The sequence below is a fragment of the Caloenas nicobarica genome, chromosome 1, assembly GCF_036013445.1.
Source record: "Caloenas nicobarica isolate bCalNic1 chromosome 1, bCalNic1.hap1, whole genome shotgun sequence".
NCBI classification, from domain to species: domain Eukaryota; kingdom Metazoa; phylum Chordata; class Aves; order Columbiformes; family Columbidae; genus Caloenas; species Caloenas nicobarica.
The window spans coordinates 161,320,688-161,346,960 of record NC_088245.1 but is presented as its reverse complement, the minus strand read 5'-3'; the positions used below and the strand labels follow the sequence as shown (position 1 = coordinate 161,346,960).

At 39.6% G+C, this 26,273-nt stretch overlaps 1 protein-coding gene across 1 annotated transcript in view; it reads right to left on the bottom strand.

Annotated features, from left to right (window-relative positions):
* ABCC4 (ATP binding cassette subfamily C member 4 (PEL blood group)) overlaps positions 1-26,273 on the bottom strand; it is a 158,033-nt gene that overhangs the window by 29,412 nt on the left and 102,348 nt on the right. The window contains exons 21-28 of the mRNA XM_065642154.1: positions 19,195-19,345; positions 18,436-18,555; positions 14,476-14,586; positions 12,869-12,969; positions 10,489-10,680; positions 5,803-5,958; positions 1,816-1,905; positions 1,173-1,345 (exon numbers count right to left, since the gene is read on the bottom strand). Coding sequence (XP_065498226.1) covers positions 1,173-1,345; positions 1,816-1,905; positions 5,803-5,958; positions 10,489-10,680; positions 12,869-12,969; positions 14,476-14,586; positions 18,436-18,555; positions 19,195-19,345 — 1,094 coding nt within the window. The remainder of the gene's footprint in view (positions 1-1,172; positions 1,346-1,815; positions 1,906-5,802; positions 5,959-10,488; positions 10,681-12,868; positions 12,970-14,475; positions 14,587-18,435; positions 18,556-19,194; positions 19,346-26,273) is intronic.

Here is a 26,273-nt window from a genome sequence, read left to right as displayed (position 1 = left end):
AATAAACTCATAGTCAAAAAAGAGAAAAAAGAAAAAAAAGAAAATTAAAAGAAGAGAAAAAAAAGAGAACCTCTGGGAAGGGAATGCACTTCTCTAAAGGTTTTAGAAATACACTGTCAGCTGAACTGCAAAGCTACTCTAGTAGCATCACTTCTCCCCCAAGAAGATGTTATAAAAATGAGTCACGCCCAGATGACATACAAAATCCTTAATGCATCTGTTTGAGGGACTTGCTGTGTTATTGTCCTCTTTGGACTTTGAGTTCTCCCTCAAGCCATAGTTTGTTGGAACTATATATTCAGCCCAGAATAATTGATGCAGTACATTTGCAGTATTGTTTCCAAAATATTTCCACCAGCATTTCAAATGTTTCAAAAATTAACAGTGGGGGTACTTAGCTATTGGAACAATTTAACAAGGGTTGTCATTGAATTTTTTTTCTATTGAGGTTGGATGTTCTGCTGGAAGTACACTAGTTCAAACAGGAATGAATTCAGGAAAGTTCTGCTGGCCTGAGTTATACAAGAAAAAATAATTCATGATAAATTAGTCCCTCCTGTAGCTTTAAACATCTCCAAATCTGCTTTGCAATTCCTGTGGTGTTTAGGACAGCTTACCTTCCCCCTAGGCCCTGCTTTAGCTGTAACTTATTACACCGTCAGCTGAGCTGTCTGAAGGGACAGCACCTCATAACCAGAAGTATCCTGTTTTGCCTACAGCCAATTTTTCACCTTTCCAGTTTCTTTTCTTTTTTCCTTTTTTTTTTTTTTCCTTTTTGTGTGGAGAGGTTTTTTTGGGCAAGGGGGATTAATTCATCACTTAATTCATTTTTACTTATTTCCAAGATATTTCTTCCAGAAGTCAATTTGTTTCATGGCTATTCTGATGTTATTGGTGTTCATTGCCAAGGTTCTTGTCTTCTTGTCTACGGCTGCAGGACAGATAAACTTTGAATATTATGGATATTTTGAGCACTTAGTTTATATCTTCTGCTCTGTAGCCAAAGCTCAACCGTCCCATTTTGAATAGTTAATTAACATGCTGTCATTAAAAACATAAAATAGCAATACAAACTACAAGAAATACAAAGCATTTAAGTTCATCTCTACAGTAGAGATGATCATATTAGAATAAAAAATGGCTTATCTTAATTAGGCAGATTTTGTTTTTACCTTGGGTCCACGTTTGCTGTTGCTTCATCGATGATAAGGATCCGATTTTTTTTTAGAACTGCTCTGGCAAGACACACCAGCTGTCTCTGACCAACACTAAAATTAGACCCAGATTCTGCCAGCTGCGTCTCCATTTTATTAGGTAGATCTTCCACAACCTCCTTCAGTTGCACCTGTTGACATGTCAACATATTGTAGGATGAGTAACTCCCTTTTAAATCAGCTATTGTGTGTCTGATGACACAACAATAAGTATGCAAGGTTTACCTTTTATATTCTGACATAAAATGAGGAAGTGCCAAGTTGGATTACACAGTGTGTCAGTTATTAAAATTCTAAAAACATTAAAGCACATTGTTAAGAATCTATTAATGTTCATTAAAACTAAGATATGAATCAAAGCGCAACCAAAGCATCATCCCAAAGGATAATTTTTTAATAAAAGACCTACATAACAATATACGTGTCTACACACACGCGCAAACACACACATATACAAAAGCACACACAACGGTCTACCTTCTTCCATCAATGGAACCTTATCAAACCTGATGAAAACATCTAAAACCTAATGCACACAAGCACCATAGTGTTATTTGTCTTGTAAATATCAGATGTACATCATTAGACTTAATAAAGTCACCTCTTCCAAGGCATTCCACAGCTCTTCATCAGAGTATTCATTGAAAGGATCCAAGTTTTTCCTCATAGTTCCAGTGAATAAAACAGGCTCCTAAAACCCAGTAAAATTAGCAATCCATTATAAACACAGGTTTTCTATTGCAATAGGCAATTTAATAATAATCAGAACTAACCTATATGAACAATAGCACAGAAATATCCAACAGCAAGCCATCTTTCATGAAATGTAAAGGAGTATTTCACAATAGCATGCTTACAGTCTGTATAAAGATAATGTACCAAACAGGACAGGTGTGTTTGCAAATTGCTGTACACAGTTATGTCAGTACTCAAACGGGCATTTACATGCCACTGTTTTGATGCCACAAGCTATCTATATACCTACATGAAATCATCGCTCTTCTCCTGGTATTGTTAATGAAAACCAGGAACTACCACTGCCAATGAGCTCATACTCCTAAATTACATTTGGACAGGTTTGTTTGTTTGTTTTTGTTTGGTTGGTTTTTTGGTTTTGTTCTGTTTTTTCCTTTTTATATTTCATACCATAAAAGCTCTTCAGTTTTACCACCAGATCCTAAAAGGAACAGCTTTCACCATTACAACACAATGTTTAAACCTATACAGATAGATGTTAATCTATACTGCCACAGCATCAAAGCAAGCTTACTCAGAACTGGAGCACTGCTGGGCAAAGCTCTAAATCAAAATATACCAGGGAGTCAACTCAGTGCATTCTCCCATTCAAACAGCAACATGGGCTTATTACCTGTGGTCGAAGCGAGTTTTGTTCTACTTCAGCTCCCAGTCAGACCAGTTAACAGATCATTAATCAAACTGGCACAAATCAATTCACACTGGAAAATGTAGTGTTTGAGAAGGGGAAGATGACTTTTGGTCCAGAACTCCTTAAGCAACAGATCAGCGCTCACTGATGTGAGTTGCCAGACCTGAGAGTCATGCACTGACACGACTTTAGGGCTAAACTCCTCTTTATACCACACACAAAGACAACAACAACAAGTCAAAAGCTGTAATAGTGCTAATCATAAATGGAGACCATTCATCATGTTGTCAGTCTTCTTTAAATTGGAGAAATCTTATGCAAAACATTTTCTTTTTTTCCCCCCTAGGAAATAAAATCTAAACTTACATTGGATAACTTCAGCTTACTCCGAGATTAACCTCTGTCGTGACTTATGCTCCATCTAACCCTAGTGATACCCAGCCCCAAAGGGCTGCAGCAAATCAGAACAAAATTTAGACCTTGACCCTTTTATTGTGTCTTTTCATTTCTAAACCACTCTGAGTGGTATAAAAGGATTAAGACAGACAGAACATGCCACAAGCAATGTGAGAGAACATACGCATTTCTTGACATAACACGCCAATTATTTTAAAGTATCTGTTGCATTAGCAAAACATGTCACTAAAAACCTGTTGAATGAACAAAAGGATTTCATAAACACATTAACAGGTTAAAGAACATTTTTCTTCAAAAACACCTAGAAAGCAATTTGTTTAACAATACGTATTTTAAAACACCATTTGGTGTGTTTCGAAGGTATTGTTACATTTATTTTCCTTTTCAATCCGCTTTTATAGGTTGGCAAATAAGAAGCTGAATTTATAAAGTGTTCATAACTATTATAAAAGTCCTAATAACAGACATGTACTGCAACAGAAGATAAGGCTATTTTTTAATTATCATTTCTGACACAGATTATTATTTAAAATAGCCTGGTTTATGAGAGGAAAGTAATAAGACAAACCTGTAAATAATTGTTGTAAAAATGCTGGCAGTCAGGGAGGCAGACAACATTTGCATAGAAAAGATTTACAAACACAATCTTCACACAGCTCCATCCAAGCAAGCAATTAGAAGCCTAAGCACATCTTTATTTCTCCAGGTAGGTATTTAAACTTACATATAAGAAAACTCCAGTCTTGCCTCATCACTCTCTAGGAATGGTTCTGTTTAGCATGCTTTGTAACTTTAATAAGCATCTCTCCCTCTGGTTTCTTAGCTTCCCACATAATTATGAAGATATTTGCTGCAAAATAACTACCTGATGTTACATTACTATTTCTGTTATTGACACTATTATTAACACAGGGCAAGACAATGCCTATCACTCAGTTTACTACAGTATAAACCATTTTACAAACCCTCCTCTTCTTCTTACTACCACCACCGCAGAGTTTTGCATCTTTTTAATGGAAACAAGTCTTCCTTTATTTGGAAATGTTATGTGCTAGCCTTCAGACACTTAAAACCCTTTGGGACCATGATGAAAACCCTATCATATGAACTTGGGGAAAAAAAAAAATCACAGAACTCAACTGGATTAGAATAGTTTTACAACCATGTCAACAGACCAATGTATGAAAAAAAACCCCATGTATAATTAAATGCAGTGAACTCTGAGCATCTGCAGCACTCAACACGTAGAAACTGTATTTGACCAGCAGTCTTTCTGTCTCAATACTCTATCTTACTCAACTGTGTTGAATTCTTCCAAATGTAGAAATCAGCTGTTATGCAAGGCTTTCAAAAAGTTCTACACCTTGAATGAACTGATGATCATCTACTTTCATGAGAAAAGAACACTGCACACAAAAAATAGCACTTAAATCCACATAAAGTCTTCTTTATGTACAAAAGATGACTAGTTCCAGTGAGTACCTCCACTGTGCAATAACAAAGCCTTCAGCATGCAGAAACAAAAGACATCCTGCATCAGGCAACAATCCAATTGCTGGAGGAGTACCTTTTTTTTTTTTTTTAATAATAGCATACTTGCTGCTTTTCTCCAACTCATATTAAAAAAAAAAATCAGGTAATCAAGAAAAGCTTAGAACTACTGTTCATTATCATTTTTATCAGATTCTCAATTTAAAGAAAGTAATATACTCTGAATGCCATCCTGCCAACAGGCTAGCAAACATTCAGATGGGAAGATGGTGTAAGGACTCTAAATACAGTTTCTGTAATAAAATACAGAGATCTGAGAATTAATGTTAAACATGGCAAATGAATTCCTCTGGTTTCCAGCCTATTGTTCTATCTACCTGCTAGAAGATCCCAGACAAATTATTTGCCAAAAACATGACTTTGCACTTACAGCATATGAGCCTCCTCCCTCTCCAGTGTAGAGCAAATGATCACAGAAGAGATCAGAGCTCTCACAAAACATGGGAACCTGCACGGGCTCTGCCTTCAGGAAGTTTTGAGGTTATACATAACCCTTCTCTGACTCAATGTCTCATTTGAAAGTAAGACCACAGAAGAGAAGACATGTGACGTACTGGACTTCTTGGAACATCCTTTCTTCTGCTCCAGCACTAGAGATGAGGGTATTCCCAGCTCTGCTTTAGGTTTTTTCCTGCCTTCAGCTTCTAAAGCTCACCGAGTTGTTGTTTCTGGATCATAACAACCGACTCTTCTGTCCATTCCCCTGGTCTCCTCCTGTCCAGCCCTCTCCAAATAACGGAAAGGCTGGTAGCTCATGTCTACTTGGCACATTTGCTCCTTCTAGACCTTGCCAGTTTGTACAGGGGTGACCAAAGAGGTCAGAGTGGTCCCCTCATAGTCCCTTACTAGGGAGGTTTCAGGCAATGCACCAGGCAGGACTTGCTGCCGAAGGATCAAGTGACTTCAGAGAACTGCTGAAGTTTGGTATATTCCTGGGAGATTTTCTCTACTCTTTCCCAGACTATAAGACAACAGCAAACTGGTAACACCTACTCACAAGTTTTCCAGAAGAACAGACAGCAGACAAACCTAGAAAGAAAACATTCCAGTTCCCAAAGCTGATTCTTTTTATCTTAAAATAATCAAGACCTTACTCAAGTAAGACTAACACCTCACTACAGTTTCTATGTTTACTGCATGTAAGGGTGCAGGGGGAACACACGCTGGCAAAGCATTTTAAATACTACAGCATTATATTGAAAATGTTTATAGCAGACCAAGTCACTCTCTTACCTGAGGTATAATGGAAATTTTCTTCCGCAAGTCGTGGAGCCCTAGCTCTGACGTCAAGTACTTGTCAATCCAAATCCTTCCTTCGGGTTCTGCCAAGCGAAAGAGGGCTGCTATCAGAGAGCTCTTCCCAGCTCCGGTTCTTCCCACTATTCCAACCTACAGAGAAAGCCAAACTTGTACAATTAAACCATGAGCTTTTCAGGATAAATTAATACGTCAAGCAACAGTTTTGCAACATCACAGCATTTATAGTAGAACAAGCACCAAATAAAACTTCCTTATAATTAACGTTTTTTCAAGAGGAAAAACTTCCCCCCAAATCAGTCTGGATTCAGGTGACATTTGGATACCAAACAATTTCTTGGATCATATTCAAAGGTGAAAGATTTTCCCTTAATGTGTGGTGTTTTATTGTGTAAACAAGATAAAGTGGCTTGGTGTATAGAGTAACGTGATTTGAGCCTGCTGATTTTTATAGTGAACCTGGTTTGCTGGGTGATGTTAGGCAAATGATTTCAGGTATGCACCTACTTCTCAATCCAAAAAAAGGATTCCCATAAAGCACTTTGGGAACAATGTATGAGCAGTATTCCCATTTTAAGTAACTGAGACTGATTTTGGTTAGCATGGTTAAGGTGAAGTACTTTAAAGCAATCAAACTGTAAAGCCAAAACAAAGCCAAAACTAGCAGGAGGATTATAAACTATATTCATGCTTCAGATAGCTTCAACAGAGAGGATGTAAGTATTGAAATTAAAAGACGATGTGAGCAAAATGCAATTCCTTTCCAAACAGGAGAAACAGTGAATGATAAAATCACAGTGTTTCAGGTTTCAGATGTTCCCCTCCAAAAAAAATCAGAAGCTGTATTCAATGTGAAAAAGCAATGCTTTCAGAAAAAAGAGGTGGAGAAAATGTAAAATCTGAGATTGCTAACTTTCATGACAAGGGGTTAAGACATACAAATATTTCATATGAAACCAACACTTGGGAGAAAGTAGGCCCATTAATAAATGAGAGGAAACATATAATTAGTGGTGACTAAATACTACTTGAAGAGCAAACTCTTTTTTTTTTTAATATGTTGTCTTCAGGTAAAGGATTATTAGAGAAAACAATGTACAGCAATCAATCGGATCAGAGAAGGTGATGGGAGTAGCCCTCTACACAGATCTGATCTGGCAGGATTTCTGTATTTCCTGCACTCCGTTCTAGTCGCTACATTTCCAGAAAGAAATCAACACACTGGAAAGAGTTCAGAGAAGTGCAACATGAAATTAAAATGGGTTGGAGATACCGATTTGATGAGGAAGGATTTATGAGGATAAAACATGTACGATATAGCCTGGCAAAGTGATTGAGGTGCAGAAGGAAGAAAGAAACATGAAAACGTTCACGAGGATACGTACAGACACCAGAGGGCAATTTACCCACTGCCTGAGACTCAGCTGCATGCAGTAATGACTGCTGGAATGAAATTAAGCATAGGAAACATTACACCGAAGAACAAAGAGAAACTTTTTTGAGTCAAGAGACACTAAGCTCAGCCTAAGTAGCAGTGCCCACATTTGATCCAAAACACACAAAGCACTAAAACAGCATACTGCAAGGGGCAACTTATGCTGCATATTCTACTTCTATTTTCCGATTCGACAATTTCATCCAACATTTCATTATTGTACTATTGTATATAAACTAATTAACATTTATACAGTGCTTATTATTAAAGATACAGCCTAATTTAAGCAAATCTGTTACAAAAAATGATAAAATGTCTAGTATTGTAAATCATATCAGTGAAACAAAGGAAAAATAGTTCTGAACAGTTACACTCCAGCTCAGAAAGAAAATGCTGAATGGAGAACACAGACACTCAGAGCTGTGAAGACAAAAGTTCAATTGTTTCTCTGTAAATGTCAGTGATATAAAGTATTGTATTAAGGATATAAAAAACCATTAAAAAATACATTGATACTTAAAATAAAAATGCAGCTGCTCTGCATATTGTCAAAATCCCACTTTCAGTTTGGCATCAAATGAAAGGACTATGCTCTTCAGTATTTGGAGGAATCTATTTGTATTTTTGGTCCAATTGACTACAGGCTGCTGAAAATTGACATGAATTTGAAACAGCTCTCAGTATACACATTTATTTATTTTTTTTTATATATTGTATTCTTCAGAGAGCAATGTTCATAGCCAGTGCAAACACAGCAACGGTCTGCAAATGGGAGTCCCAGCCACCTAACAGGAACTATATGGCCAGGATTTTGTCTCCCAACACAAACCATGTCCACACACAGGAGTACACCTGCTACGCCAGGCTCATCATTAACCAAGCGTCACTTGTACTTCAAAGTAGAATTGCACAAAAAATGAGAGTGAGATTTACAGCACGTCAGCTACTCCACCGAAACCACCCCGTCTTTGTTACCCCTCAGGCAACCTCCCTCTTGTGCGACACTGTGAGAGTATTTACGTGAACAGCTGTCATGCCATAAATCTAGACCCTCACCCTCCTAACTTTTTCCATGTAGCCATACCCTCAGATTTAGGATCCATCAAGACAAGGTTCATTTAACAATATATCAGTCAATAAGCATTAATAAGCACCCTAAACCAAAGACAGTGGTGTTTAAAACCCTAGGCTGCACATGCTAACCTTCTCCGGCTGCAGCTATAATACAAAATCATAGAATAGTTTGGGTTGGAAGGAACCTTCAAAGGTCATCTAGTCCAACCCCCTGCAATGAGCAGGGACATCTTCAACTAGATCAGTTTGCTCAGAGCCCCGTCCAGCCTGGCCTGGAATGTCTCCAGGGACGGGGCATCTACCACCTCTCTGGGAAACCTGGGTCAGTGTTTCACCACCCTCATTGTAAAAAATTTCTTCCTTGTGTCTAGCCTGAAAAGGCTGCTGAAGAGATGAATCACAGCCGGCTACTGGCAGAGCTCCTCATGTAAGGAGCTCTCCTACATTAGCAAAGATGTTAAAATGGGGTCCCTTCCTCACTTGCTTTGCGTGTATGGAAACGCTTGACACTGAGGCAAGCAGACCAGAAGAGACCCTAACTCACGAGTGACCTGCTAGTAATCATCCATTCTTACTGTACCTACAGCTGCCCAAACTTCATGCTGGGGTGGCCACAAAAAAGCCCTACAAGCACGGCAGCTCATTCACCCTGCCAGCGGCACTGCAGCCAGCAGACGTCTGTAGGAGCCGGGGGTACGAGCCGTCGCTGACAGTCACACGGGCAGAATCCCCAGCAGATCTGGAAACCTGGTTCTGAAGAGACGCTTCTCCATAATTAAAACAAATATAAGGGGCACAGATGCTTGGGAGATTTATTTTACACAGTAGCAGTCTACTGCAGTGTTCTGCAAAACGTCATAAAAAACAAACATGAAGTTCTTGGCAATAATTTCAAGCTGGGCAAATTCACTTCAGGATGACAAAACCACAGTATAATCACTCAGCAAAAATAAATACCCCCAGTCATCCCTTCCCCTCCTGGCCCCACCAAAGACTGAGTCATATGCTGCAAATATCTCTTGCTTCCGTTTTTTATTTTATTCTAGTCTCTCACTACGAAATGTAAATCTGCATGTCTGCTGTTACATTGCAGTGACCTGCAACAGCTAAAGAGATGGCCCACAGGCAAGAAAAGCAGAGAGCAGATAAACATCCCGTTTTGCTCTTCTTCTTCAACACCATTTTTAACTCGCCCATACCTAAAATTCCATTAGATCATCTCCATGTAGCAAAGTTGGGTTGAATTCTGCTAACACTCATGTTATTAAAAAGGTCCACCTGAGCAACAGAAGAGGTTTGGAACTGAATGGAAAAGCATGTTACAAATGAGGCCAGGGCGGTGATGGGAGAGCTGAACCAGCCTCCCAGGGAAGACATCCTAGTCAAAAAAGTACATGCACATTTGAAATGTGGCAAAGCACAAATTAACTCGGCAGGGCTCTAATTTAATTTTGTCTGTGGGGGAGACCTCCCCTGCAGCACACTGCCAATTTGGATGGTGTCAAAACTGGGGAGGAAGAGTCAAATTTGCAGAGGAGGAAGACTTTTATTTCTATGTTTCTTTTGGCTACCAATCTAATTAATGGCAACAGTTAATTGGATTGGTAGCCGAAAGGAACTGAAATGAAATCCCCAATTCTAAACTTATGGAACTGATTTGTATTTCTTTCTTCTCTCGTCCATTCGAGGCCCTGTGCTAGAGCGTGTACACTCCTTATTTTCAATTGCCTCTGCTCACCTTGTCTGTTGACACCCTTTGTTCCGTTTGTGTTCCCTCTACTGAATCCCCAATTTCCTAATGAAGCTGCATCTGCTTTGGATTTGAACAGACATTAGAGGCTTAGTCTTCATTTTGAATGTCCGCTACTTTTTGATGAAACCCAAATTTTATCAGAAAATTATCAAATATATTTAATCCTTTGTTTTGACAGACAGAAATGTCAGATTCCCAGACACATCTATGCTACATTTACAGGAAATAAATAGGCTCCAGCTTTTGCTATTAAATATGACTAAGGCTTATTTTTTAAAAGAACACTTACTAATTTCCTAACATACATATATTTTATAATGTTTTTTTATCACATAGCCTCTTGTCGGTTTATCATCTTGGCTTAATTTCTGTGAAAGGCTAAAGACAGCCATATACATACCTTTTCTTTTGGTTTAATTGCAACAGACAAATGTCTTAACACCAGAGGTCCATCTAGACTGTAAGTGAAGTTAACATTTTCAAATGCTATCATTCCTTGGCTTGGCCATTCAGGTGGTGGATGCTTGTTGGTCTCCCAAGGAGCTTCTTTTTCAAGTTCTGTGTATTCCATTACTCTTTCTACTGATATCATCTAAGGGGAAGACGACACATAAACGTAAGTTTCAGCTTCTTGCATATATTGCAAATATTGCATCCATATATGTGCGTGTGTATTTTTGCTATAAAGACTCAACGCAAATTATTCCGGAGTTTTTCTTTTAAGCACAGATAAGAGTATTTGGTACTATTCTATGCTTACTTTATACAACTGAAAAAGTGGAAAGAATGCATCTCATGTCCTACTAAAGACACGAATCTATCATGATACATAAATCCAGCCTTAAGCATTCATTTCTGCTCAGTGGGACTAATTACAAATCTATGTACGTGCGTAAGTATTAAGAAATTTAAGCTATGAGAGTTGTTTGCCAGTCTTGGCTAAGATGACACCATTTCATTGTGTGCTGGGAAGACAAAGCTAGAAATGAACTGCCGTATGAGCTACAGGCAGGCACACAACAGCTACTAGCATCAAGTTACTGGCTTCATCATCCCTTTTTCTGTCCTTATCAATACCACTGCACTCATCCCCAGCAAATATTTTAAATATGTTCGTCACAAGCAACTCCACAGTCCTAGATAGCTGTTACCACATGATTTGTGACTCATCTGCAATAAAACTTGTTTTCCTATACATTTTACAACAGATATTAAAGAAACAGCAATATTTGCTGATGCCTCTAATCTTACGGAAACAAAGAGAAACCAAAGTTGAGCTATCTAGACACCTTTTGCCTCTTGGCCAAATAATTAAAGTTCTGTTTAGGCTCTGGTGTGCATCCTGACCCATACAACTTCTCAATACAACTAATTTCATTTACCTCTACCCACTCACAGATGGATTCTGAAAAACAAAACAAACCAAAACAAACATCATAAAGGTATCTAATAGGCTAATTTTGCCTGGAGTGGTTTTAAGGGCAGAGGTCACCACCAGACAGCAAGTTCCCTGACCTCATTCATTGCCACCTTCCCTTTCCACATTACAAAATAAGCTCCAAGGAAAAACATATAAGGAAGGAATGACAGAGTAGAATAGAGAGGAAATGTTCTTGCCTCCCCCAGATGTAGTCAGCCTTTAATAACAAGGGATTTTTGGTGGATGTCCACTTGTCAAACAAGTCAATGCTAATCACAGCTCCATAAAATGATCAACATTCCACATCAAAGCCAGCTTAGGGAATGGTAAGCCTTTCTCCTCCAAGTGTTTCTGAATCACAGTCTCCAAGAGAGTAACTCAGTACATAAGAATCCCACAGATTGACACTTCCAAAACCTCCCAACTAGTACAAAACACCCTGAAAGCTTTCTCCCCATTTCTCACCAAAGTCTGTCACCACTAGTTTATTCATGTCTGAAAAATGCTCTGAAGAAGCAACATGCTAGGCAAAAAAACCCCCAAATCTAGCACAATTATTAATTCTCTCTGTTATTAAAGATGGTTTTGTAACTTCAACAAAAGGACTGCAGGTATTTCCTACACTATGGTCAGCAAATCATAATTACAAGTAACCTTCAGTTGTCAAAAGAACACAAAACCCCCCATGTTTATGTTTAGTATGTTCTTTTTATAGTATTTTTTTCTTATCTATTAACTTAAGAAAGTAAATAGGCAAACTAGAACATGCTAGTAAATATAGTAAATAGGTGGAAGGCATTTTATTTTGTATCTTGGAAAACACACAATCCTCTCAGCTGAATATAAACAACTAGTTTCAAATATTTGTTAACTTACAACAAATTCAGAATATACAAGCCTTGACAATGAATTAACAGGACCCTGAAAGTGCCATGAGTGATATAAAACAAATTTTAAAATGCAGCAAGTAGTAATAAATTTAAAATCTCAAATATTAAAACAAAAAACAAACTTACTTATAGAGAGGGATTAATTCCTTGTAATTTTATTGAGTTGCAATGCAACTGTCTACGCTGTAACTAGACAGTCACTGCTGTAAAGGGAGGTTATAAAACCTCCCTTACAGTGAATGGAGAGGGACAGTCACTAGGCACAATTCATCTCAATAGACATTCAAAAAATCAGTCAGACAAATTATACCCTGGAAGAGGCTATTTTTCTTTACACACTGTAAGTGGTGCCTCAATCACTTGCTAAGGTATTAATGTCCTCAGTTAATTAAGTAGAATCCCACCCTTAAGGCCTCATGTCACAACCACGAAAAGGAAGCAAGAGGTGGAAAGGCAGAAATAAACATTACCAGGTTTTCGACTTCAGCACTTTGTCTAACACCCCACTGGAATGTTCCCATGAGTGTGATTGCATAGGACAGAGCCAAACCAACCTGCCCTGCGTTCAAAGCTGCAGAACAAAGAAAAGAAGAAAAAGAGAATCAAATAGGTACACTGGTAATTACACAAAATCCTAGTTAACTTCACTTTCATGAGGTTACTTACATGACGGAAGCATCACAGCCAGAATTTTGTTTGGTTACAACGTACTTGCCATCTGTGCAATGAGTCGCTCTGGGCAATACAGTTACTTGCTGCATTTTTCTTTGTATGTTTTGGTAATTATCCGTATATTTGAAAAGATAATCCAAATTCTCCTTGGCCTGGCATTTTATCTAAAAACTGAGGTTCAGTCTCAAGACCATCCCTACATAGCTTGCTAGGATCATCCCTAACTGACTAAGCATTAGTACCTTTTCACTTGTTTCTAAGGGAATTAGATCAGCCCCTAAACCTAAGCAAAAAAATAGTGTAAAATAGTTTCACAATAAGCTGCAAACATTTACATCAACTTTGTACTCCTGTAAGTGATCAGATAAAATAACAGGACAGAATATTTCCTCCATTGTTCATATAAGAATTTATTGTGTTCGGTGGGCCTGCTCTCACAAAATAAATTAATTCTGTCCACCCCAATACTAAGCATGATTGTCGTCTGACTTACTTGAACTTTATCCTAGTATAACTCTATTGACTTCAAGAGAGCTACTCCTTATCCAGAGGCAAGGAAGATTCAGTACCATTGTTTTGACTTGTCTTTTTGCATTCTAATAACATCAAACTTAGCTCAAAATTTTCAGCGTGGAGCGGCACAGTGTGTTCAAATTTTAACACACACATGCATATACAGAACTTGTCCAAAAGAAAAAGAAAAGAAACAAAACCAGCAAATTAGCACTAATTTTCATGTCCAAGATAATTACTTCTTCCTTCATATTTTAGATGACTATCTCATCCTCATACATCTAACCCAATTACATCCTGGATGATGCATACACTTATGACACTTCATGAGTGACAGAGAACATAAAATGTACTACTATGAGGCAATTTTCTTACTGGAACTGGCCTATCCTGCTGATCCAAGATATTAGGAGAGTATCCCTAGGAATTTTAGCTTGCCTTTTGGCCTACTGTGTTATGTGTAGAAAGGAAAAAAGTCGTTAAGAAGCAGCTCTGTGGGTGTTTCAGTATGAAAAGCAAAACCCCGTAGGCCCAAAAAGGAAAGGCAGAGGTGGAGAGGAAAAAAAAAAAAAAAAAAAAAGACGATTTATTTGTTGTTATTGCTCTGAAAGCCAGAATCTCAAAAGCAAAGACTACAGATCTGCAAGTTTGTTTGCCCATTTGAGAATGATGGGAGATGCATGCCCAAGCCCAGAAGATGTCTGAACTGCCTCCAGTATTTGCAGGAAAGCAGATACAGCCCCAATGTCCTAGACTGAGGTCATGATCTAGAAAGAAACATTTAACTTAATTACAGTCCTTAAACAATTAGAAACAGCAAACTATGAAAAAGAATTAGACATTACTATAGAAGGTAATTACTGGGTGAACTTTTTCTAACATCTGTACTTACTGTTGGCGAGAAGCAGGGAACCAAAAGCAACCACTATTACAAAAATGGCACAGATGGCATCCAGACGCACAGCAAACCACCTCGAGGTCGTCAAAAATAGAAACCAGGCCTCTAAAGTGTATTTAAAAAGACATAAGAGCAGTGGATTATTGCAAAACTCAGCTGTATAATTATTATTAAATTAATTTGTGTTGATATTATAAGTTGTTAAAAAAACACACTGCCATCTTCAAGTGCACATCTGTATGGACTGATGATGATCAGAGTCTCATCCAGTTTTCCTGAAATGGTCTAACCTAGTTTTCACACTAACAGCAACCACAGCTGGTATAACAAACAGTAATAGGAAGAACAACAGTCAAGGCCTGAAGCATGGTCCATTTCTTTAAAATGGAAGCCTTTTTTCTTAATTTTAGTGGACTCGAGAGTCTTGTACAAAAAGCAGAAGTACAACTACATTTGCGGTAGCTGGACTACAGTCTACAAGCTTTTAGCTAGAGCGTATCACAACACAACTGTCAGAGCCAAGTCTTTAGAGGGCAGCTACAGCCAGTTAAACCTCCATAAGAGCCACTCAATACAACCAGTGCAGCTACAGAGCAATTCAATTGACTAAATGCGCATATCTACTTTTGGAGGAGCTCACAGGTGGACATCTCCACTGGGCACTTACATCCAGGTGTCCACAATTTGGTGCTAAATTCCATCCCAGATAGATACGCTACAGTACAAGATACAGGAGACAGCAGCAAAAGACATTGTAATACGGAAGGCAAAACGTTTGAATTCAGGGCCAAAACCAGAAGTCAAGTGGTCATAACAAAGTCTGGCATTATGTCTTGCTTAGGCTGCAGTCAGATGAATTGTTCCAGCTGCCACCAACTCACAGCAGAAGGTTACCAGCCCAACCCTTTCTGCATCGCTTGTCATCACTCCATGCTGAAGATCAGTGCTGTTTCAATTGTTTCACTGTTCCTTAGCCCAGTGCTGGGAAAGACTCAAACTAAAAAAAAAAAACAAAAAAAAACCCACCACCAAAACAACTCCCTTTTATAAAAAGAGAGGAGGTAATCCTGTTTTTAAGCCAGATCATTTTGGATAGCCAGATTACGAAGTGATCAAATCAATAATTCAGCCAACAGAAGTGAAGGAGGGCAGTGACTTTGAGGAGGAGTGGAGGGAAAGAGTGAGGATGACAAGAGGCAGCCAAGTAAGGTCCAGAGCTGGTAATCTCTTAGTCCCACTTATATAAACTCTAACTGCACGTGCCTGACCACTGGCTCCATTAAAAAGACATCTGATGTGGTCTCATGGACAGTCATACACTGAAGCACATTGGATGATACATGCAGAAGAGAGTGCCACATCATCATAAACCTAGTTCCAGAAATGGAATCCACTCTGATAATTTAAGTACCTCTCTGAAACCCAGGATCTGAGTGACCCTGGAAACAGGGCCTGTGACAGCTTCCTGGTGACATGGAAGGCCATTTTTGGTGCAACAGTGTAGTTGCAAGACCAGGAAATGGGACACTAGGGTTGCAGATTTTTTCAACTCTAAGGTTTTTCCTCCATCGATCCTGCTGCCAGCTTGAGACGGGTCATTTTGCAACCTTCCTCTGTAACCAGGGCCAGTCACTGTGCATGCAGGAATACAGCATTCATAAGGACTAAAAAAGACGCATCATGACGTAACTTCTCATGACTCATGAGCTTGCTTATAGAGATACTGCTCTGGCAGCTAGAAACTAAGGTTTGGTCAAATCTTAGTATGTCTTTTAGATGTTTTTTTATCTAAAGATTATTTAATATCAAATTCATAGGCATCCCTGAAAGAAGATATGGAGCAAGTGTCTTGTCAGCCCTAAACAGAGAAGAGAATACCACGCCAGTCAAAAGCACTAAACAAAAACATTGCCAGCTGGGAGAGCCTTCTGTGATGCAGCAAAGAGTTTAAAACTCTTTGGAGGATTTAAGAACCCAGGACCCCAAATTTGTGAGCTAGTATGAAAGGTGTCCTCTTCTATCAGCTCTTGTTTGCACATGTTTAGTATCAAAGAATCATTCAGGGTGCAAGCAACCTCAGGAAGTCTCTAGTTCAACCTCCTGCTCAAAGCTGAGTCAGCTCCAAGGTCAGACGATGCTGCTCCACACTTTATGCAGCTGAGTCTTGAAAATCTCCATGGATGGAGATCGCACAACATTTCTGGGCAATCTATTCCTCCGCTTGACTGTCCTCACAGTGAAAATATTTTTCCTTGTAATCCAGGTTAAAGCTCTCCTGTCATACCCATCTTCTCACTCCTCCTACCATGTCCCACTGAGTAGAGCTTGACTATCTTTTTGGTAACATCCTTGCAGGTTCCAGAAGGCAGCCATTAAGTCCTCTCCAAGCCTTCTCATCTGTGAGTTGAACAAGCACCATTTCCTCAGCCTCTCCTCACAGGGAGATCTCTCCTGTTACTCCCCTGGCTACCTCAGTGATCCATCTGCTGAGCTCACCTCAGTTTGTCACAGTATTTCCTGATATCTGGGGGTCCAAAACCGGGGGCAGGATTCCAGATGTGGGCTAACAGGTGCTGAGGGAGATAATCACTTCCCTCCTTCCAGTGGCTGTGCTCCTCTTAACACCACCCAGTTGCCTCTGCTGCCCAGGCACACTGCTGGCTCATATTCCCTCCGAGGACCAAAACCCACACACACGCTAAGCAAGCTGGTGCAACCCAAACACTCTGGTGGGAAAGACACCAAGATGAAGCGTGCAGGTACGCCAAAGAGTGCGACTATAAGCACTGAAGCTTGATCTCGAAGGCAGGTTCCTGAACTGCCCAGCAGGGGCGTTACTGGCAGTTTTGTTAGAGAGATGTATAAAAACAACTGGAAAACAGTGTGTTTATGTTCCTTAGGGCTGACCTTAAAATACCAAAAAAATATTTCTTTTAAAGGTCGCGGTCCTCTTTGTATAGTGAAACTTTTATATGCAGCTTATCCACTAAAGATGTCTTTTAATACAAAGCTTAAAATCAACTTTGTGTTCCCTCGCTATCAGCTTCTGTAAAATTGATTTGGTCAGATAACTAGTGACTTGAAAATATTAAGAAATGGGGAATTCAAAGCTAGAGGTGACTCCTTGGAAGATATATTTCCCAAGTCACAAGTTACTGGGCTCAACACAGAGGTTGGTGTGCACGATTCTACAGTCTGTGATAAACCGTATGTCAGAAAAGATCAGCTGGTCTGGTCTGAAACCTTAGAAGTCTGTAAATTACAAAAAAAGCGCCATAAATGTATGTCTTACAACAGGGGAAATTCAAGATCTTACCTAACAAACACAAAATTGCAAACTTGCATTCTGCTACATCTTGAAAACCATTGCAATAGAGAACATTTAATTGACAGAAGGTGAAGAATCACAGTGGAAACCTGAATTATATTACTTATACTTCCAGAATACTAATATTTTATGTGTTATGGTCATGTTAATGCCATGTATTACATTTGAGCCCTGAAAGCTGCTCAAAGTAAAAAAGAAGTGAGATTTATGAAGCTTTTCCAAGATGATTTATATTGATCACCTCTGTCCACTCCTAGCACACTGCTTAATATTAAATGCTTCCAAATATTCTTGTTTTCTCCTCTCTCTTTTTAAAGATGGAATCCAGGAAAACGTCAAAAATGATTCTTTAAATATTATTTTCAGGCACACTTTAAAACCTTTATCTTAGACATTGTTAAAACATACACGTGGGTGTCTCAAACTATTTAAAAGCCAAAAGTAAACTCTCAAAATCCAGACAGATAATAAAAGGTTTTGTTCTAATAGAGAAACTTTACCCTAAAGAGACAAATGCACAGCTCCTTCTGGTTTTAATGTACATTATATGCATGTCACTGAAGGCGTAAGATATTTCGCTCTTACAGAGCGAAGCATTTGATTTTTCACTTCAATTCATCACTAACCTGAGTGGAGGTCTTGGTGTGCATCAAATAATTTCTGAAATCTTTCCTCTGCTTTCAAAGCCCGAATAGTCCAAAGTCCCTGGAGGGATGACGACAAGTGGGAGAAGACTGGACTTCGAGCTACAAAGGGAAATGAGAGTAACTTAGCAATAGCTGAAGGATAATATTTAATTCTTTTTGTACCACACTAATCTTTAATCCTACTACTTCGTATATAATCATATAAGTTACTGTACTGCATCCTTTTGGAATAAATATGCAATATCTTAAACCAAAGCTTTCTTACTCCATTACAATCAGTCAGACAGCCAGGCAGATTAATTGACACAAATGTGTCTTAGGTCTTTAACAATAGCCATCACTGAAGAAGTTCTTTGAGCTTTATTAATGACATAAGCCACCCATGTTTGTTATTCACAGTGCTTAATATTTCATATCAGAGACAAGCTAAAGTCAGGCACAAGAGTCAGATTAAGTCAGAAACACCATTAGCATGTGCATGCAAGGTCCCAAAGACCAGCAACTTAGCACATTCTTAACTAGTTTCACTTACGGATAGATAAACTGACATACCTACGGTTTATCATTACATAAAACAGGAGTTAAGCATGTAATTCACCAGGCGAGAACCAAGGCAATAAGGAAGTTATTTGCATAGCAAAAGAAAAAAATCTTTGATGGATTGTCTATAAAACACTGGCATTTCACATAATAATAAGCAGGGTTCAAACTAACTTTAAGTCCCGCCAAACTACATACTTGTGGATTCTAGACGTTTAATATCTCTTGAAGTGTCTAAGAAATATCGTCGGAGAAAAATGAAAAGAATAAATAGTGGAATTAAGGGGATGAGTATCCAAGGAATCACTGCCACAGCCACAGCCACCACACCAAAAATCTGTAGGAGAGTCTGCAACACAATAGAAACAAAATAAAAAACTCTTTGCCAGAAGAATTTAATTTAGAACAAGTATAAAACTATTTAACACTACTGAAACACATATTTAAACATAACTACCAAATTTAAGAGTGGATGCATTGTATAACATATGAGCAACATCTATTTTTAAGCAACTAAGAATTCACAGTAACACCTAATTTGACTCATTGTGCAGTTTATGGGTTTATCCTACATTATTTGTTAAGAAATGTCTTTACAAAACTGGTTGAAGGAACATTAGTGTATGTCTTTGTGGATTATTTTGTGACTGCTGTAACAAAGTAATAGATGATTAATCAAACAGACAACTCATCTTTAAAGGACTCAAGCTACATGGTGAATTAGGGATATGTGTTTTCATCCCAGGTAAAGAGAAACTGTTAAGACTGACTTCAAGTTGAAAGACCCGACAGCTGGAAAAGCAACTCTCAACATAGGCTTGTTACTTTTTCCTAAAAACAACTTTGTCCCATTTAGAAAGAAAACCCAGTATCAGAGAAGGTGAGCTTTTTCTTCCAAAGGATTGCTTTGGGAAACATTAGAAATAAGAAGAAAACGTTGAACAACGCAAGAAGTGTCATAGCAAGCTAGTTTTACCAGGTTTCCTTCAGAGTATGAGATGAACAGCTGGGCTAAACCTGAATTTACTCTTAGAAAACTAGCTATAATGTGGAATGAAGCATTGTTGCTTAGGTCAGTGGATCGCGGCTCCATTTTCTGCATTAAATCTCACATTTCCTGCAGTCCACCTCACATCCGTCACATCAAACTTTCACTTGAATACACTACGAAAATCATTACCTGCACGCAATTTTATTTCAGAACACCAGCTGTATATGTATGTATGTTTGTATATATGAAAAGAGCCCTGGCATACTGAAATCAGAGTGTGTCCATTTGCTCCTTAAAAAGGGGAAAAAAAAAAAAAAACACATACAAAAAGAAACTCACCCTGTACGGAAACCAGACAACTGAAATTCTCTCTCAACACTAAATGCCTGTATTATTTGCATTAACGAATTCCTTAGAAATGACAATGTTTTCTAAAAGGTCTCCATTTTATAGACTCTAGAGGCGTCACCTTCTTCATCATCACATATGACGCACAAGTAGATTCCAGCTGAATTTTGTGGCTGTCTGATTTTTGGATGCCAAAACTGCATTAGCGACAACTGCATCCCAAGAATGTGTTTTACAGCAAAAAGGCTTCTGTCCCCTGTCCCTTTATCTGTGCATCAAGTTGGAAAAGTTAAACAACACATCAACTAAGGTCAGGTATCAGAGTGCTACCTCAATTTTCAAACACTTTCAATGGAGGTGTCTATCATAGAACAGTTTGGGTTGGAAGGGACCTTCAAAGGTCATCTAGTCCAACCCCCCTGCAATGAGCAGGGACATCTTCAACTAGATCAGGTTGCTCAGAGCCCCGTCCAGCCTGGCCTGGAATGTCTCCAGGGACAGGGCATCTACCACCTCTCTGGGCAACCTGGGCCAGTGTTTCACCACCCTCATTGTAAAAAATCTATTCCTCGTGTCTAGCCTGAATCTTCCCTCCTTTAGTTTAAAACCATTACCCCTTGTCCTGTCGTAACAGGCCCTGCTAAAAAGTCTGTCTGTCCCCATCTTTCTTACAGGCCCCTTTTAAGTACTGAAAGGCCACAATAAGGTCTCCCCGGAGCCTTCTCTTCTCCAGGCTGAACAACCCAACTCTCTCAGCCTGTCCTCACAGCAGAGCTGTTCCAGCCTCTGACCATTTCTGTGGCCTCCTCTGGCCCCTCTCCAACAGGTCCATGTCTCTCCTGTGCTGAGGGCTCCAGAGCTGGACACAGGACTCCAGGTGGGGTCTCACCAGAGCACAATATGCCTATGAAACTACATTTCCCATTGTGCCTCTGGTAGCCCCCACACACATGCTCTAAAGCCAAAATCAAGCACAACCTTTACCCCTAGATCTGTGTTTTTCCTTGAGGCTTCTGTGACTCTACCCTAATTTCACCTGACCAGAGAGCAAACCCACATGCCTTATGCATTACAACTGCACGAGTCAGCACAATTCAGTCTTCGGCTCTAGGCAAGATCTTGGCTCATGATAGAAGATTTATCAGCATAACAGCCTTGCATCTATCTCATAGATCCTGAAAGTACACTATAGGGTCTCATAAATCTATTAAGGAAAATAGCATTAGGGTACGTACGGGGTAGGAGCTCTGAGGGAAGCTGCATTACCACTACACTGCTCATCTGTGGGTTAAGGCGTTTACAGCATCGTGTTGTTTGACCTTCCAGATACGTACAGTAGATTGCAAACACTTTACCTAGATTTCATCACAAAGAAGTAAGGTGGCAGCAAAAGTGCACAGTGTTTCACTTGGATCTATCATGCACATGGTCATGCCAGCACAAAGCAAAACAAAGCAGAGCTCCCATCAGCCCTCCTCTATCTCCTCCTTCTCTGGTGTTCTTTAAAACCCTGTAAGCGTATTTCATTTCTATCATGGGATGAGAGGAAGGGAAATAAAGATTCCTGACCTCCTCCAATTTTCTCCTGTCTAGATCCCTGTTTTCCCCAGTGCTGCTCAATGCCTCTGCCAAGCCTGTCAGCCATCCATACACCAGCTAATTTCTCAAGGCTCCCTCACCTCCATCCTCATCGGCAAACAGAGATTGAAGTCTGTTCCTTCCTTCTGACAACTCACTCCCAAATCTGCTTTATACGACTGCTGCCTTTCCCTCCGCTCCCGCCATCACCTCCTAGATAGTCACAAAAAAGCATTTTCTGAAGTATTTCTGCCTCCTCATAGCATCAGCTGCAAACCTGAAATGAAGTGTTGAGGAAAGCTGCTTCAAGGAAAAGAATTCCAAGGCAAATAAATGTTTCTTGACAAAAAATAAAAAAGCCAAACTGAAGTTTTAGTGATGATAATCTACAATATGTTGCAAAGTGCCAGTGGGGGTGGGAGTGGGAGTAGGAGTAGAACTATTAGGATCCAGCTCATGTAAACAAAGCCTTGCTACGGCAAAAATACAGAGAAGGAAAAGATGGTTAGGATGACTAAAGTAAAAATCTGACACCGCCTTTGGAAGGAATTTTAGATGAGCCTGCACCACCTTATCATTATAAAAATTTATGATAGGGTGGATCAGTCATGTGTGTTGTTTTTTTGGAAAACCAAACTTGCATACAAATTAACTCTTAATGAAGTTAGTCTGAAAGCCAGACACAACCACTTGCAGACTGTAATCATGTAGTTACTGCGCGAGGTAAGGCAAAGGTTCTACCTCCTGAGTTTCACAAGAGACAACGAACCCCTCCAGCTGGAGACGGCCCCAAGTGCTCGTAGAGTCACTGTGTGCAGGCTGGAGGACCCGAGATGATCAGCAGCCCAAAGATGACGATAAGACCAGCAGTCTGCTCGCCTCTCTGCAGACAAGCAGTGAGCTAAACATGCACTTCGCACAGCAAGGAACACTCAGGACTGGGTATCTAGACCTTGTCGAGCGGAATCGCCTTACAATTGAAAACTGCATCGAAAGTCTACAGCAGATTTCCCTATGTAAAAGAAATACGGCCTACAAAACCAGCGTCTTTTCCTGTAGTTCTTAATTTTAGCATTTAAAAGTCTTCTGTAATGACTGTGCAGAAAACAGCCACAAAATTTTTAAAAAATAGGAGCTGATTAATTACATTTTATAGCTATCTGTGCAGTTCTGGAAACAAGGCCACCTCATACAAAAGACAACAGATGCAGAGGCTACTGAGACTGAAAATACCTGCGCGGAGAAATCTAATTGGCTTCCAAATGGAGACAAATTGTCTGATATTCACCTTCAAATTTGCTTCAGTTTCCTTGGAGAAAAAAGAATCACCCACATACAGGCTGCACATACTCTATTCCTAGAGTACAGAAGAGCAGATGCTGCTTCTGTTGGAGTCATCCTCTTGCTTGCAAGAGTCCCGAGAGATTTCCCTTGTGCTTGGGTCAGTCACTTGATTCACTGTGGCTTATTCTTCCTCAAGAAATCTCCTGTCTCACTAGAACAAACATACCCTCTTGTCACCCTCCAGGCAAGTGAATGCTCTGAACAGCACATTCACTTGCGAAACGTGCTTTCCCTTCATCTTCTGATGACCTACATATTCGTAATTCTTATAGGTGCTGAGAGGGATATCCTGGAGCTTCTATCTCAAACAGGTCTTGATCTAGGAAGAACAAGGTATTTCTGTAGCACAACCACACAACAGAAAGGCATTTAATGCAAGGTAAAGAAACAATAAGAAAAAAACCCATAAAAATCTGGAAAAACATGGGAATTACAAGCTATAAGCCATGCTTCTATCACAAACTATAAGCCTTTCCCTTTGTTGCAGAAACTATACTATTTATATAATGTTAGAATGCTCTGGGGAAACCTCACAGAAGCTTTCTAGTACCTAAAACGGACTTACAAGAAAGCTGGAGAAGGACGTTTTACAAGGGCAGGTACTGACAGGACAAGGAGCAATGGTTTAAAACTGAAAAAGGGTAGATTTAGATTAGATACAAGGACGAAATGCTTCACCATGAGGGTGCTGAGGCACTGGAACAGGCTGCCCAGAGAAGCTGTGGATACCCCATCCCTGGCAGTGTTCCAGGCCAGGCTGGATGGGGCTTCTCACATCTTGTCTAGTGGAAGGTGTCCCTGCCCATGGCAGGGGGTTGGGACAAGATGATCTTTAAGGTTCCTTCCAACCTGAGCCATTCTATGACAATTCTATGATTTGAAGTAATTTAATAAAGTTGACAGGACAAAAATGCAAAAGCAAAATTTAGCGTTCAAGATGTCTCCTAAGAAGGTCTATCCTTCCATGCTATAGATCACTGCCCTTCCATATCAGTTATACCCTGAGCTTAATATTTCATGTTTAGTTTAAGTGCTTTGAAAAAGGCACCTGGCCTTCATGTAGAACCCTATTTTGAACCCCTCAGGTCTACTAGCACTTTGCTCCAGTGGGTACCTAGAGTCTTTTATCTCCTCATGAAAGTAACTATAAAACACCTCTCTGTCTTCTTTCTAATGAGGTCAGAGTCAGATCTTTGAGGTCTTCCATAATTCAAAAATAAGTTTTGCACTTTTTTTGTTGGTTTTTAAATGGACCTCACAACGTATTTCAGGATCTCTTACAAAATACATGCATAACGGGTACCATGCAGCTGTGTGTCTATGCAAGTTCCCAGTGTGATTTGTGAGGCCAAGTCATGGGTTTGACAGCTATGACAGAGGACCTACTACCATAGAAACCACACTATTCTGGACTTGCAGCTTGGTGACCTGGCAGGACCTCTAATGAATGAGTGGAGCCCAACGGATGGGATTTGAGACTCAGAAAGCTGTATGTGGGAGTCCACATGTGACCTACATAGTGAAACTCATCTCCTAGTTTAGCAGTTTAGAAAGTGATTCATCTAACCTTTAAGTGGATACCCAGTGACCCTACAGTTGAATATTTCTCTAGAGTCCACTAAGTGCATAGACTAGATGCCCTCTGACTACAGCAAAGTAAGCATCTGAAGTCCAACAAGCAGATACCTATATTTTGATGACTGAATCTGCAGTCAAATCCCGCCCAAGAACTGCAGTGTTCCAGGATTAGTTTTACCAATATTTAAGCAGAAGTAAAAAAGTCAAACGCACCTACCCTGGCTCTGCCCTCAGCTCCCTAGACCCCAATATGGATTCCCAAGGATTGTATTAGCCCATGGACACTGTCACGAAGCCATACTAATTTAATAACAGCAATGGCGCATATCCTGGATTTCAAGTTTGCCATCTTAACTGCATTAACTTACGGCACTCTCCGTCAGGCTGTGCTGTCTGAAGTAAAGCCAGGTCAAGAAACTACAAAACCCCACTCTGTTCATACTTGCTTGGCATCACCCTTCCTCCTCCTCCCCTCCCCCTGAGTAAAATTATTTCCTCGTTAGCACTGCCAAATAACTGCATGCACAATCAATCCCTAATCCAGTTCTGACATTTTCTTCTTCCTTGAACTTTTTTTTTTTTTTTTTGTTCTTTTCTTAAACAGGCGTTTTCAAACCAGAGTCTTTGGACTGACTGCCCTGCATCTCTGTTCCAAGCCCAACTGCACCGGTGGCTGGTGACACTGGCACAGCAGCGGACAAGCTTCCCTGGGGAGGAGACATCGCAAGGAGCACATCGGAGCAACAAACACTTCTCTTGGGCCAGCTGCATCCAGAGCAATATATCGAACCACACTGTAGATTTTCTGTATTTTTTTCCCTTTTATTTAAAAAAACAAACAAAAAATAAACAACAAAAAAAAGGCAAAAAAACCCCAACAACAAACAAAACAAACCCAAACAACAAAAAACCCAGGAACAATCCAAATAGAAACACTTTACGTTTGTATCATAATCCTAGCACATAAGCAGCTCTATTTCATTTTACCCAAAGTGGCTGAGTTGAGGCATGTAGTCTTGTCTCCAAACTACCTTTTTAATAAAATTTAGGGGTTTTCTTTCAGAACTGTTTAAAAAAAAAAAGTACATATGGTTGTTTATACTATTGCTTGCATCAAACTGTCAGGAACAGATTTGCCTTCAGAGAAAAAGCAATGAAGACGTATGAGTACAGGAAAAAAAGCGTTGCATGTAACTCCAATATTTAAAAGACATCTCAAACGTCGTGCTTTTCTGAAGCAACTAGTGACAGCAATCTTTGACAGGAATGACAGCTCTCAGTCAGTGTTAATTCAGCTTTAGGAAAATGTGCATCCATGAGAAAATTACGAATACAAAGATGAGACGACCGATGCACTGAAAGCGGAAAAAAAGGCACAGCTGGGAAAGAAATGAAAACTGTAATTTCAGATAAACCGAGTGAAAGAAAAATGTAAGAA